The sequence below is a fragment of the Chelonia mydas genome, chromosome 1 (genome assembly GCF_015237465.2).
Source record: "Chelonia mydas isolate rCheMyd1 chromosome 1, rCheMyd1.pri.v2, whole genome shotgun sequence".
Lineage (NCBI taxonomy): Eukaryota > Metazoa > Chordata > Testudines > Cheloniidae > Chelonia > Chelonia mydas.
Genome location: NC_057849.1, coordinates 39,199,070 through 39,215,169, shown reverse-complemented (window position 1 = coordinate 39,215,169; position 16,100 = coordinate 39,199,070). Strand labels below are relative to the sequence as shown.

Sequence of the window (16,100 nt, the reverse complement as noted above, 5' to 3'; positions counted from 1 at the left end):
TTACAGGGACAGGGACTGTTTTTTTGTTCTGCCTGTACGGTGCTTAGAACTATGGGATCCAGGGCTCCAAGGCACTATAATAATACAAGTACTGCTATTCCTAACAACAAGAAATAAAATATATTCTTGGCCTCTGTTGCTACCTGGGCTTTCCAAAGCAGTCAATGATCCTACAACATGATCTTCAAGTTATGAACCTAAGTCAAGTAAACACACTCAACAGAGGGCTGATAAAATGTTTACTGTCTAATCTGGTTGCTTCCGCAACCTACAAGTATAATCTTTGTTTTAATCCTTTAAATGACTATATAACCTAGTGCTCTTCAATAGACTCTCTCTAAGTCAGACACTGGGAAAGCTGATCAACAGCTATGTTGATAACTCTATTTCATTCACATTCTAAACGAACTATAGCCCACACCACCTCACTAGCTCTGCATTAAACTTATATATATGATGGGCAGGAGGGGTGACAGAGTAGAACCCCGCCTTTCTCCATAGCAAAGATTACTTGGATAGACTATCAGATACCCATTACTACTCTCTGGTTTCTCTCAGAAGAATGGAACTACGCAAGGGAAACCCTGTCTATCATGTCTGGGTCTGCAGATGTATCAGTGATCTCAAAGGCTTAAACAAAAAGTAACCCAAAATATTTGCATTGCATCTACGGCTAATAAGGGTCAAGCACCAACATAATATCCATGCCATATTCAGGTCTAAAACCTTCTGTCAAGTGTAAAGGAAATCTGAAACTCAAAATATTGCTACAGTGTCCTTGCTACAATTTGATAATAGTCTTTACTAAAATGGGATTGGGCCATAATTGTTGAGATTGTCAGCTTCAAGAAAACATTATGCCATTCCTAAGGAGCTAATACACCCTTAAGAGAACTAGATATTTTGCATTCCCAGATATATGTATTAACGATCAACAACAGATCAAACATATCCCAGTTTGACTAAATGATCTAGAAAGGACAGATTCAAACTTCAAGATATGTCCTGAAATAGCAGCTTCAGTGAGCAACAATGAACAAAACTCAAGTAGAAATGACAGCACATTTGTCTCCACCAGGTATGTTCCTGCAATTGGAGACTGATAATCTGTGCAAATTTCAACTAGCATGTTTGATTAATGAAAATGTGATATGTTTAAGTAACTAAAAAGGGGCAAACAAGCCTGGGCAGGAATGTTATGTATATTTCTTATTTTGATTAAAGACCTGTACGATGATATTTGCTACAGCTCCAGTGAGGTAATAGGAGATACAATCACAAGCTGTTGCTGTCCACTGCTTGCTCCCACCAGCTGGTCTAAAATGGAACAAATGAAAATCTGTTTTAGTGAAATAGAGAATATGGTTTTAATAAAGGTTGTCAAAGGTTGCATATAAAAAAAAACAACTACCCACCAGCAAGACTAAAAACTATCAAACTGCCCTTTCTAAGAAAAAAAATTACCCCAGTCAAATGAAAAGGAAGAGAAACAATAGTATCAGCTGCTCCACGATCAAAAAGCATTGTTAGATTTTAAAGAGGAACACTAAAGGAGATTAAGATGGTCTCAAAAATAGAGAGAGAATTTGCAATATTTTATTAGGAAACGCACTTCAGAAATCTGTTAAGAGTCAGCTATATTAATACAAGGTTGGATTTTCCCTCATTATTACAGGACACATGAGCTGAGATGTATCTGGTGGTTCCACTCTCACTCCAGAGGTGTCATAGCTTACTCACTTGGGTAACAGGTGTTTGGCCTTCTCTCCCAATTCCTACAGCCAACAAGAGGGAAGAATCCTTCTGTCCCCCACCAACAGATCAGGAAAGAAAAGCCAAAATCCTCCCCTTGTATTTCCAAAAGATCCAGGTACTAAGTTGCCTAGGAAGACCAAACTTTACATACAGACAAGAAGCAAGCCAGGGAAGCCATGAAAACAAAGCATCTGTTCCCCCTGCCCAGTCCTGCAGTATGTAACTTAGTCGAAAACAAAGAACCTTTCCATCCATATCACAGTTAATGCTTTACTTGTATATGATCTGACATTAAAAAATACTTCATTAAAAAATTACAATGGCCCTACCACTATATTACAGCATTATTCCAATATACAAGGATTAAATTACCTTATATCTACCAGGGAGCACTCCAGTGCTAGTGTCTCAATTGGCTTCAGCTTTTCATCAAGTTTTCTTAAACAGGTGATGTTCACTATTTCTTTAGCACCAAAATCATACAACACTACCTGTGAAAGATAAAAGATCTGAAAAAAGTTCTGAAAAAAAAGATGAAATTCTCAACATAAACAGGATATATCCTCTTCTAAAACAAATAAATCATATGTAAACACCTTTAAAATCCCTCCTGGCCAGAGGAAAAACCCTTTCACCTGTAAAGGGTTAAGAAGCTAGGATAACTTCGCTGGCACCTGGCCAAAATGACCAATGAGGAGACAAGATACTTTCAAACCTGGGGTTGGGCTCTCTCTGTCTGATGTTTTTGCCAGGAACAGAGAAGGAATGGAGTCTTATAACTTAGTAAGTAATCTAGCTAGATATGCGTTAGATTCTGTTTTGTTTAAATAGCTGATAAAATAAGCTGTGCTGAATGGAATGTATATTCCTATTTTTGTGTCTTTTTGTAAGGTTTTGCTGAGAGGGATTCTCTATGTTTTGAATCGGATTACCCTGTATGGTATTTACCATCCTGATTTTACAGAGGTGATTCTTTTACTTTTTTTTCTTCAATTAAAATTCTTCTTCTAAGAACCTGATTGCTTTTTCATTGTTCTTAAGTTCCAAGGTTTTGGGTCTGTGTTCACTTACACAAATTGGTGAGGATTTTTATCAAGCCTTCCCCAGGACAGGGGGTGTAGGGTTTGGGAGGATTTTGGTGGGGGGAAAGACGTTTTCAAGCGGGCTCTTTCCCTGTTATATATGCATTAGACGCTTGGTGGTGGCAGCAATAAAGTCCAAGGGCAAAAGATAAAATAGTTTGTACCTTGGGGAAGTTTTAACCTAAGCTGGTAAAAATAAGCTTAGGGGGTTTTCATGCAGGTCCCCACATCTGTACCCTAGAGTTCAGAGTGGGGAAAGAACCTTGACACCATATATACAATAAATGTAAATAAACGACAGGCATTTAAATACGTAAGTGAACAAAACAGTCAGAAAGGAAATCCAGACAATGGTTTTAAGAGAATATAAAAGTATTTTCCAATATGAGGATGGGATGCATATGTAAGCTAAGAGATGTGCTGGTCAGTTTAAATGTTTTTAGTTCCATCACATGTAATTTTCTCCGCACTAGACTTGTGCTTCCCCAAATGTCCATTTTCTGAAGATGCTCTAAGTCTCTACATTCATCAGACCATCATAAATGCCAGACCATTATCTTCAAGGAGAGTTCCCATCTGCTCAGATTTTACAGGAGATCTGACTGGCCTGATCCTCAAGTTTTTAAGGATAGTTCTGTTTCCCTCCATCCCCATTGAAGAGGCTGGCCTAGGCCACTGAATGCAGCAACCCTTGTATTGCAGGTCTGTTATACTATCAAGAGAGTCAGTGATCTGAGTACCAATGATCAATACTCATCTTTCGCTGCCTTATCTTAGCTCTTGTGTACAATTAAGTTTTGCCGCTTTAATTATGCTGGTATAGTTAAAGTGGCTAGTTCCCTACCCCAGCGCAGATGCAATTATACTAGTATTAATTATCCTAGTTTGGGAAGTGCCTATCAGCCTCCCTTACACCAGAGTAACTGTGTCTACACTAGGGCTTTTACCAGGAAAGCTATGTTAGCAGAAAATTAGACCCCTAATAACTCGGTGTAGACCAGCCCTTAAAGTGATATGAGTGTGATGAAACAAGCATCAATACAGAATCTTAGAAGATTAGGGTTGGAAGAGACCTCAGGAGGTCATCTAGTCCAACCCTCTGCTCAAAGCAGGACCAACACCAACTAAATCATCCCAGCCAGGGATTTGTCAAGTCAGGCCTTAAAAACCTCTAAGGATGGAGATTCCATCACCTCCCTAAGTAACCCATTCCAGTGCTTCACCACCCTCCTAATGAAATACTGTTTCCTAATATCCAACCTAGATCTCCCTCACTGCAACTCCCTCATTGCTTCTTGTTCTGTCATCTGCCACCACTGAGAACAGCCTAGCTCCATCCACTTTGGAACCCCACTTCAGGTAGCTGAAGGATGCTATCAAATCCTCATTCATTCTTCTCTTCTGCAGACTAAACAAGCCAGTTGCCCTCTGCTGAACTCTCTCCAATTTGTCCACATCCTTTCTGTAGTGGGGGCCCCAAAACTGGACGCAATACTCCAGATGTGGCCTCACCAGTGCCGAATAGAGGGAAATAATCACTTCCCTCGATCTGCTGGCAATGCTCCTACTAATGGAGCCCAATATGCCATTAGCCTTCTTGGCAACAAAGGCACACTGCTGACTCATATCCAGCTTCTCATCCACTGTAATCGCCAGGTCCTTTTCTGCAGAACTGCTGCTGAGCCAGTTGGTCCCCAGCCTGTAGCAGTGCATGTGATTCTTCCTTCCTCAGTGCAGGACTCTGGACTTGTCCTTATTGAACCTCATCAGATTTCTTTTGGCCCAATCCTCCAATTTGTCTAGGTCACTCTGGACTTTATCCCTACCCTCCAATGTATCTACCTCTCCCCCCAGCTTAGTGTCATCGGAGAACTTCCTGAGGGTGCAATCCATCCCATCATCCAGATCATTAATAAAGATGTTGAACAAAACCAGACCCAAGACCGACCCCTGGGGCACTCTGCTTGATACCAGCTGCCAACTAGACATCAAGCTGTTGATCACTACCCGTTGAGCCCATAATCTAGCCAACTTTCTATCCTTATAGTCCATTCATCCAATCTCTACTTTTTTAACTTGCTGGCAAGAATACTGTGGAAGACTGTATCAAAAGCTTTGCTAAAGTCAAGGTATATCACATCCACTGCTTTCCCCATATCCACAGCGTCAGTTATCTCATAGAAGGCAATGAGGTTTGTCAGGCATGACTTGCCCTTGGTGTATCCATGTTGACTGTTCCTTGATCACCCTCCTCTCCTCCAAGTGCTTTAAAATGGTTTCCTTGAGAACCTGCTCCATGCTGATGATGGATTCTGCTTGACAAGAATCCAAAACAGTGTGGACCGACGCATGTTCATTTTCATTATCTGTGTCAGATGCCACCAGCAGAAGGTTGATTTTCTTTTTTGGTGGTTCAGGTTCTGTAGTTTCCGCATTGGAGTGTTGCTCTTTTAAGACTTCTGAAAGCATGCGCCACACCTTGTCCCTTTCAGATTTTGGAAGGCACTTTAGATTCTTAAACCTTGGGTTGAGTGATGTAGCTATCTTTAGAAATTTCACATTAGTACCTTCTTTGTGTTCTGTCAAATCTGCAGTGAAAGTGTTCTTAAAACGAACATGTGCTGGGGATCATCCAAGACTGCTATAATATGAAATGTATGGCAGAATGTGGGTAAAACAGAGCAGGGGACATACAATTCTCCCCTGAGGAGTTCAGTCACATATTTAATTAACGCATTTTTTTTTTAAACAAGCGTCATCAGCATGTCCTCTGGAATGGTGCCCAAAGCATGAAGGGGCATACAAATGTTTAGCATACCTGGCACATAAATACTTTGCAATGCTGGCTACAAAAGTGCCATGCAAATGCCTGCTCTCACTTTCTGGTGACATTGTAAATAAGAAGAGGGCAGCATTATGTCCTGTAAATGTAAACAAACTTGTTTATCTTAGCGATTGGCTGAACAAGAAGTAGGACTGAGTGGACTTGTAGGCTCTGAAGTTTTACATTGTTTTGTTTTTTAGTGCAGTCATGTAACAAAAAAAAAATCGACATTTGTAAGTTGCATTTTCACGAGAAAGAGATTGCACTACAGTTCTTGTATGAGGTGAACTGAAAATTACCATTTCTTTCATTTATTATTTTTACAGTGCAAATATTGGTAATAAAAATACACACTTTGATTTCAATTACAACACAGAATGCAATATATATGAAAATGTAGAATAACATCCAAAATATCTAATAAATTTCAATTGGTATTCTACTGTTTAACAATACAATTAAAACTGTGATTAACTGCGATAAATTTTTTTATTTAATCGCGTGAGTTAACTGTGATTAATCGAGAGCCTTCCTATTAATATAATTGGAATGCAACATGTCAGTCCTCAGACACTTCCCAAACCACCAAACTCACTCTAAAGTTGTTCTGACTTTGATGAGACTTTAATGTTTGCAATAATGTGTAACATAATTAAAACTGAACTCCTCCGAAAAGCATAAATGATAAATAAGTACTGATACAAAATGAGCAAACAATAGAATGTGTCTACAGCTGAAACAGATACATTTTAAACTAATTTAATCAAGTCTTATGTTACTTAATGAGATATTTACCTCTACAGTGGTTTCAGAGACAACCCTGCTGATTTTGCCTCTTTGCCATTGGTTCAGATCACGTATACGAATAGCACAGTACATATCACTTTCCCACTTCACTTGCTCAAACTTGGAATTTTCATAGATAGCAGCCATCTTTTCCTGTAAACTAACATTAAAAAAAACCATGATATCTAAACCAACTCCTCCCAAGACTAAAGATTTATCCAGTGGTTTGAGGAAGTATTTACCCAATTACTGCTGAAATACTATGTAATAACATTTCAGTAACTTTGTGGCAGGTACATAGTATTGGAAAGGTAGTAACTATGCTCTAACGTTACTATGCTCTCATAACCACGGAATTCTTTTCAGAAAACTCAGTCCTTTTATGTAGCAGCATTTCTAATCTATTCCTTCTGATACCTTCTTTTAATTTTCAAGAAAGAATATAGTCTCCCCCCTACCCCCCTTTGGTACCATCAAAAATAGATCTGGAGGGAATCCAAATAACGTGTATTCAAGAAAAAAGGAAATGGGCAGAAAGAGGCAGAAAAAAGTGATTGGCACAAAATGGCTTACTTTGTAGACAAACTTTTTTTAAATAGTCAGCAAAAATCTTATACAGTGATCAGGTGGCTAAGGAAGTTTGCTACATTAATATTATACAGTTGCTTTGAAGTCTTTACTTGAGGGATGTCTGAATTAGGTGAAATGATGGAGCTCAGTAAAAGATATAACCCAATTCATATACTTCTGTGGAATTCTTGAAAAACAAACAACCCAACAACCTATATTATAGCACATGGACAATAAATATCACTGGTTGTTACTGATACTACTTTAGTAAGATTACTAATGAAAGAACCAAGGAGGACATTTTGTCTTTTTTTGACAATGTTAAATTTCTCCAACCCCAATCCTTCTTACACTGAAGTCAACTGGAATCGCAATTTTAAAATGGGGGCTAGATCAAGCACTTGTGATGGGGTGTGCTCCCAGCACTGGCACTGCTAGAGATGAATTAGGCCAGGTGGACCCAATCAACTAATTATGCTGGAGGCAGCTAATTAGAGAGAAGCTCACCTGTGCAGGACAGTTGGGGCTTCTACAAAAGACAGGAAAGTGGAAGAGGAGGGGGGCGTAGGGAAGGAATTTGGAGTCACTTCCCGGGGAAAGGAAGGTGTGTTTGAGGGGCTGTAGAGATAAGTTGCCTAAAGTTACTCCCTGGGAGGAGGGAGTGAAGAGACTGCAAACCCAGAGGAATGGGGAGAACAAGGAGGTATGGAAGCAGCTCAGGGAAAGGCAGGAAGGTGCAGGGAACAGACCTTGGCTGTTGTGTAGAGGGTCCCTGAGATGGAATCCAGAGTGAGGATGGGCCTGAGTTCCCCTGCCAGCCACTGCAGGTGTGTCATAGTGTGGCAGTGAAGCAGAAGACTGCCTGATGCTGCTGGAGAGCAGGAACTTTGATACGCTTCCCCTCCCTCCCCCAAAAGGGAAACCACAGTAGTGACCTGGCTGGACAGCTGAATCACAAAGAAGACAGCTGTAGCTCCCGAGAGCTAGAGAGGGACTGCAGAGGAGAAACTGATGGAGTGTAACCACTGGAAGTGGTGTGACCCTGACCGAGCTAATCCCTGAACCACCAGGAGGCAGCATCATTCAGCAGTGAGGATAGCAAGCTGTCACAGCACTATAAGATGTTTAACTGCATATGTATTTAGTGAAACATTTTACAGTGCAAATCTATTGCTTTCCACACTATGTTTACTGGAGGGAAGGGGGGGTAGGTAAAGAAAATGCAATAGCTTTGAAAACCAGAAACTGAGTACTGCTCCACTGCAAAATAGTAGTGTTACAGTAATTTGTTTCTTTTTTAAATTGATTAGAGTGATAGATACACTTTAAAGACAACTCATAAGGCTTTAAAAATCTTAACTGATAAAAATGCTTCTATTTTGCTAGTCCTTAGAATACCTTTTCAGTAACCTTTCTGACGACAGCCATTGTACAAAGATCTTATTTGGGGATACCACATGACTGATTCGCACTTGTAGTTCTTTGTTAGAAAGTGATCGTAAATCCTCGTTCTGTAGTGATTTTATATTTTTAGAGTTTAAAATATCTAATGTTTCGGTTTCAAAAATTTCTTCTAGAGAAGGATCCCATACTTCATTGTGCTTTGTAGCACTACCTTTGGTGTATCTGTATGAAAATGAAAAATACAGTTTGAGATTGAGTTTATAGTTCAAAATTTTACTTCCACTCCCAATCCTAATATTAGTTCAGCGGTAAGGTGTGCTACTAAAATTTAGGCAACAGAAAAGGCTAACGCTAAAGGTCTCAGAAAACAAAAACAACCCCCCCAAAACAAGCAAGCAACTCCAGTGTTTCTGTAGGGTTACAGTAAGCCCTTCTGCTAGTTTTTGCTTGCTTACTCTTGTTTTCTGCATAAAAGAGTTACTCACATTGTGCAGTAACGATGTTTCTTTGAGATGTGTCCCCCTGTGGGTGCGCCATTGTAGGTGCGTTTGTGTCTCTGAGCCTCCGATCGGAAATTTTAGATAGCCGTGTCCATTCAGCCCGCACATGCTCTCTCCTTGTCTCATGGCTATCTAGTGCTGTGAATGTGAACTACCCTCAGTTCCTCCTCTACCGCAGAGTTCGTTCATGAGAACTCCAAAGTAGAAGGGCGGCTCATGGAGCACCCATATGGACACACATCTCAAAGAAGCATTGTTATTGTACAAGGTGAGTAACTCTCTCTTCTTCGAGTAGTGTCCCTGTGAGTGTTCCACTGTAGGTGACTCCCTAGCAGTACTCCAGATGGAGCGTTGTGGCTTCAGAGTCAAGTTTATTACTGATGTCAATACTGTGGATCTGAAGACAGCACTGGAAGCTGAGTATGAGTAACAGAATAATGTTCTGTGAAAGTATAAGCAGGGCAGCAATTTGGATGTCTGCATATTTCTGTGATGGAGACATTTTAAATAAATTCTACAGAAGTGGAAATGGATCTCTTGGAGTGTGTTTGGACTCCAGATGGAGGTTGCAGATTACGAGGACGAAATCCATTTTGAGAGTCTGAGCTGATATTAGCAAAAACAACGAGGAGTCCTTGTGGCGTCTTAGAGACTAACAAATTTATTTGGGCATATAATCCACGAAAGCTTATGCCCAAATAAATTTATTAGTCTCTAAGGTGCCACAAGGACTCCTCATTGTTTTTGCTGATACAGACTAACACGGCTACCCCTCTGAAACCTTTGAGTTGATATTGCGGATCCCTTGGCTCTGTCTGCAATTGAGAGGAACAGTTTAGGAGATTTCCTGAAGTACTTTGTTCTGTCCAAATAGAATTATAAAGCTTTCCAGACATCAAGAGTATGTAATATTACTTCTCTGTCATGGTGAGGCTTTGGGAAGAAGATGGGAAAGTGAGTAAGTTGATTCGTATGGAAGGACAAGATTACTTTGGGGAGGAACTCTGGGAGCAGTCTCAGTGTGACCTTGTCTTTAAAGAAAATTGTGAAGGGAGGGTGTGCTGTTAGTACTGCTATTTCACCACTAGGAATGCTGTCTTCATGGACAGATACATAAGCGAGCACGTGGCCATGGGCTCAAAAGTTGCCTTTGTTAAGACTCTGTTAGATTAAGGTCCCATGGTTGTGGGGGACATCTGATTTGTGGGTAGAGATTACTCATACGCTTGAGAAATCTCTTTGTTATCCGGTGGGTAAATACTGAATATTCCTCTATTTACTGGTAGAAGGCCATTATGTCCGTAAGGTGTACTTTTAGTGAGCTGAGAGATAGTACCATCTTCTTGAGTTCTAGGATGTAGTCTAGTATTAATGGGAGAGAAGAGGATGCCAGGGTAATTTGTTTCAAATTACACCAGATTTGGAATCTTTCCCACTTTTGTACGTAAGTGTGATGATTTTACTGATTTTCTACTATGTAACAGCACCACTTTCACTGCCTCAGAGCAGGAGTCTTCTACGCATTAGAACCATCGAGGAGCCAAGCTTTGAGTCGGAGAACCTGTAGGGTCAGATGATGGATCTGTCTGGTGTTCTGAGAGAGGAGGTGAGGAAGGGGCTGAAAAGTAATTGGTGGGCACTTTGCTAGCTTTGTTAGGAATGAGTACCATATTTGGTACCTCGGCCATGTGGGAACTATCTCTTGGCATGGAGCTGAAGATCAAGCTTCCCTCTGCTTGTTGATGTAAAACATTGAGGCAGTGTTGTCTTTCAAGACCTGCAGCACATTGCCTGAGATCTGGGGAAGGAACACCTGGCAAGCCAAGCATAATGCCCTGAGTTCTTCCTTGGACCAGAAGCCAAGCCCTGAGACTGTCAAGGTGGGCTCCCCACCTAGGTCTGATGCGTCCGAAACCAGGCTTACTGACTGATATGGTGTGGCAAAGGGTACTCCCTTTTATTACAGAATGCGGGTCACTCCACCAAATCAGTGGAGCCAGGGCGGCCAGTGGAACAGTGAGTACTGAGTCCAATTTGTGTCTGCCTGGAGAGTAGACCAAAGTCAGACACAACTGTAGGGGTCTGAGGCATAGCCACGTGTACTGTACCACATAGGTACATGCTACCATGTGACCCAACAGTTTGAGGCAAACCTGGGCAGTTGTAAGCAGGTGGGCTGTGACCTGGGCAATCAAGTCCAACATAGTTTGGAATCCGGCCTCTGGTAAATAGGCCTTGGCGGAGTTGAGCACTGCCCCGATGAACTTTACTCTCTAAACTGGGAGCAAAGTTGACTTTTGCTCATTTATTAACAAACCCAGTGCCTGAAAGGTGGCCCGCACTATGCCAATGCTGTGCTGAACTTGAGCCTGTGAGCGGCCCTTGATCAGCCAGTTGTCGAGATACAGGTAGACTTGTACACCTCAAAGTCTGAGAAAGGCTGCAAGCACCACCATACACTTTGTGAAAACATGTGGGACTGCAGGCAGGCCAAAGGGAAGCGTGGTGAATTGGCAGTGGCTTTGACCCACCACAAACTTGAGGAATCTCCTATGTCCATGGAAGATGGAGATGTGGAAATAAGTATCTTTCAAATTGTTAGAAGGGTCCCTGAAGAGGGACAGGGGAGGGGGCTGGAAAGGAGGGGTGGATGAAAACTGGAGGGTGTAACCAGCTGTTACAGTGCTGAGCACTGAACGATCCAATATCATGTAAGACCATGCTGGGCGGAAGGGCAACAGGTGATTCAAAACAAACGGGGAGATGGATCCGGAATCAAGACTGGTATGCCTGCCTGGCCGCACCGGAGTATCTATGGGAGCCTGACTGTGAAGCTGAGGCAGAAGATAAGGTATGACAATGTTTACAATTCTTTCCTTTCTTTTGTACGACTCCTGCCTGGAAAGCACTAGAAATCTGGATGCTGCTGAGGCCTAAAATGCTTCCTGGAGGCTGGGGTCATGTAAAGACCCAGGGAGCAAAGTGTGGCCCTCAAGTCTTTGAGGTCATGAAGCTTGGAATCCGTCTGTTCAAAGAACAGGGAAGTACTCTCGAAGGGGAGGTCCCTGGACAGATTGTTGCACTTTGTGAGAAAGGCCAGATGACTGGAGCCATGAACAATGCCTCTTAGTGACCACTGACAGCATTGTTCTGGCAGCAGAGTTTGCTGCACCCAGAGCCGCCTGGAGGGACATCCTGGCCATCCATCTTGCTTTCTTCCAGGATGGCCATGAACTCCTGCCTCAACTCCTGAGGCAGGGAATCCTTAAAATTTGGCCACTGAGTCTCACAGGTTAAAACTGTACCTTCACAACAGGGCCTGCTGGTTAGAGATTCGTAACTGGAGGCTGCCCGTCGAATAAACCTTGCAGCCGAACAGGTCCAGTCTCTTAGCCTCTTTATTTTTGAGACTAGAACTTGACTTGCCCGTCTGTCCTACTCATTTGCAGCTGACACCAACAGGGACCCCAGGGTGTGTGTGTGTGGGGGGGAATGCGAGTACAGATACTCAAAACCACTGGCTGGTACGTAGTACTACTTCTACGCCCTTTTTGAGGTAGGGAGCAGAGATAAAGGGGTCCTGCCATAGTGCCTTGGCAGCTCTCAACACCGCATCATTAACTGGCAGAGCCACTGTGGAGAGCGCCGCTGCAGCCAGGATATTAACTAAGCTGTGCGCAGACTCTTTCAGCTCCTCCACTTCCCAGCCCCAAGTTTGCGGCAACCTGCTTCAAGAGCTCTTTATGGGCCCTGAAGTTATCCGGTGGAAACGGGTTACTAAGGTCTGAGACTGCCTGACAAGGAGATGACAAGGAAGAGGCTTGCGCCGGAGGAGGGGCTGCTGCTTCTTCCTTCACCTGCACCACTTCCACTGGGGCCACTTCTGGGACCTCGGTATCGGGGTCAGTACTGGAGTCAAGATCCGGTGCTGGATGGGAGAAAAAACTGGCTCACCTCTTGGACACTACTGAGTATGAAGAGTGAGAAGGGGGCCCTGGTACTGGGGGAAACCCCCACAGGTTCCAATACTGCCACTGCATTGGCTGGTGGCCAAGCGGTGGTTCTGGGGCCGGTACCAAAGTCCTGTGCATAAGTTGGGTACCAGTTCTTCAGTGGGGCAAAGGATTCCTTTTTGGACTCCGAGGAGTATTCTTCCCTCTGAGACCATCGAGGCGCTGTAACTGCTTCCGCCTCCAGGCAGTGCCAGGGAACCAGTAACAGATGACGGGCCTGGGACGATGGAGGATTTTCCTCCGGACGGTGCTGTGATGGTCAGTGCCATGATGGAGCTCTCTGCCCCTTGATCCCTTCTTTCCCCAGTAGCCCTGGCTAGAGGGGAGCCTTGGGGGGTGGGCGGGATCAGGAGAGACATCAGATCCTTTGCTGCCTGGAAAGCCTCTGGAGTCAAAGGGGCCCATGGGCACGAAGTCCCACGACTGCTCCTGGGAATTGGAGGTGGGTCCTGGACTGGACTTGGTGCTTTAGTAGGAGTCGCCAGAGCCAAGAGGGGTTCTGGGAATGATGAGTGCTCCGGCAGGGGTCTCACTGTGCTAGTCACTCCCCGCTTTGCCTTCTTCGGCACTGGGAATGCCCTCTCATGGTATGCTGTTTCTTATATTTCTTTCTTAGCAAAAGCAATGGAGAATGATGCTGGAAAAAGCATGGTGCTGGTAGAGCGTTTTGCACGGAAGCCAAAGTCCTTGGTGCCGATTCGAACCAGCTTCGCTCTGAGTATTGTCTGAGGGCTGCCTCCACCAGTAAGGCCTTCAGACGAATATCTCTATCTTTTTGAGGGCGTGATCTGAAGTCCCTGCAGATCTGGCACTTCTCCTTAATGTGAATTTCCCCGAAGCACCTTAGACAGCTAGAGTATGGGTCTCTCACTGCCATGGGCTTGCCAAAGAAGGCACACGTTTTGAACCCCGGGGACTGGGGCATGCCCAGCCCCTACGATGAAAGTCCCTCGACGAAAGGAACCACTATTCACACTATATACACTAACATCAAGAACTATACATACTAACTACAAAAACTATACCATATACTACAAAATCCAAACCACTGGGAAAGAAGCCTTGCAAGAGCAAGAAGGATTGTTCCAAGCAACTGTCACGGTCAGCAACAAGGAACAAAGAGGGTGTGGAACTGGTGGCACCCCTTATACCAGCACATACACAGGCAGCTCCAGGGGGTGCTAGAGCTGGTCCTACAGATACTATTATGGGAAAAATCTCTGGCAACTGTGCACACAGCATGCACATATCTAGCATGGAATGGACATAAACAAGCACTCAAAGAAGTTAACTGCACTATTCACAGTATATAAAATTAAATGTATGCCTAAGTGTTTGAAGAATCCAGGTGAGAGTTTCTCCCAAGCACCAAATCCGGGTGGATAAAAAACAATGATTTTTAAAAATAAATTTTAAAAAATCTGATTTTTTTTATTTAAATCTGATTTTTTTGATAAAATGCTTTTTGAGGAAAAAAATCTGTCTAAAGATAGTTTTAATTAAGATACATTATAGCTCAAAGATATCTGATCATGGAATAGGGATTATAAATTCTAATTCTATAGTATTAGACAATATAGTCATTTAATTTTAAGAACAGTTTTGTAAATGAGTTCCAATAATTCACAGATTAGGGAGCCAAACTTATGGGGTTCCAGGGGCTTCTGTATAGATTATTTAGGTTAATCTTTCTATCTACCCAATGGGACTCAGTGCTCAGTCTAGAAGATACCATCAGAGATGCTCAGAGCTTTGCCGTTCTCAAACTGTGGATTTTTGTCTCCAGAGAAAACACGCTTGTTAACAAAAATGTTTTTAAAATAAATAAAATGAATTAATGAATATACAGAGAGGTGAGAAATAAGAGACCTCAACCCTATTCTCCCTCTGCAAATCTGTGTACACTTACCTCTCCCTAAAAGTGCAAAGTTTCAAAAAGTTCAATGAACGGAAGATTGTTGGGGGCGGACTAGATCTGGAAAAGCAGAAGAAGTCTGGAGATAAATGTGAGAAGGGAGGGACAGGCAGTAGAAGAAAAAGTGAAATTATTTGAGCAGCATATTCCAGAAGTCTTGAGGTCTTTCTGAGTGTAGCCTTCATTGATTTGAGATCTACCATACCATTCTCTCACTAGAAGGGAAAACCTATAATGGCAGCAGGCCGTAAAAGAGACCCAGTTTGGGAATATTTTAATGAAGTTCCTCTACCTGTGGGTAAGACAGGCATGCGTGCAAAATGCAAACAGTGCAACAAAGAAATGCAACGCCTGATTACCCGAATGAAACAACATCACGAGAAGCGTTCCTTCTCAGGAGGAAGCTGCGTTGAAGATGATGAAAGGAACGTGTCTGAACATGCAGGATCTTCAGGTTGGTAAACTTTTTTATTTCATACTTCTTTCTTAAGGACTGCATGCTTTCATTCTGCAATATTCTTGAATTCTCATGTTTGAGGAAAAAAGATACTTGTTACTCTATAGTACTATCATTTTAGATGTAGTTGTGATAAAAAATAAATAGCGGAAATAGGCAGATCATCTTTTTACAATTTCACGTTTAAAATAGTACTGAGTGTCAGTGAATGCAATGAGTAATACTAAATGAGCAGTATGTTAAAAATAATTAAATCACTCCATTGACTTATTTTGTTTAGGAGAATCCATCCTCAACATACAGGATTCTGAAGACTATCCGCCTTCAAGATCACAATCATTTTCTATAGTTTCAGAGTTATCTGCCAATGACAGTGTTTCAGTCACATCGTGTATGTCACAGAGCCACAGTATCACCTGCAGCAATAAATAAATAAATCTCCATCATCCAGAAACAACCATAGATAAATTGGTGATAAGAACCAGCAGATTACAAAAAGAGGTAATTGATGAAAAAATTGCCCGATATTTTTATGCAACAAACTCTCCTTTCCGTATGATTGAGAACCCACACTTCATTAACATGGTTGAGTCATTAAGACCAGGATACAGTCCACCCAACAGAGCAGATGTCACTGGCAAATTGCTGGATAAAAGTGTATGAAAGAGAAATTGAGCAGTGTGCAAAAGGTCTAGAGGGTAAAATTATTAACCTGAATCTTGATGGGTGGAGCAATGTCCACAATGACGCTGTTGTATGTGCTTGTGTGACAACAGAAAAAGGGAATGTTTTCC

The 16,100-nt window shown here is 42.4% G+C and overlaps 1 protein-coding gene across 6 annotated transcripts in view; it reads right to left on the bottom strand.

Moving 5' to 3' along the window:
- RNF17 (ring finger protein 17) overlaps window positions 1-16,100 on the bottom strand; it is a 241,496-nt gene that overhangs the window by 80,871 nt on the left and 144,525 nt on the right. For all 6 annotated transcript variants that reach the window (XM_043530141.1, XM_043530127.1, XM_043530136.1 and 3 more), the window contains 4 exons: window positions 8,416-8,643; window positions 6,457-6,607; window positions 2,128-2,246; window positions 1,227-1,317 (listed from right to left, as the gene is read on the bottom strand). In XM_043530141.1, the coding sequence (XP_043386076.1) occupies window positions 1,227-1,317; window positions 2,128-2,246; window positions 6,457-6,607; window positions 8,416-8,643 (589 nt within the window). The remainder of the gene's footprint in view (window positions 1-1,226; window positions 1,318-2,127; window positions 2,247-6,456; window positions 6,608-8,415; window positions 8,644-16,100) is intronic.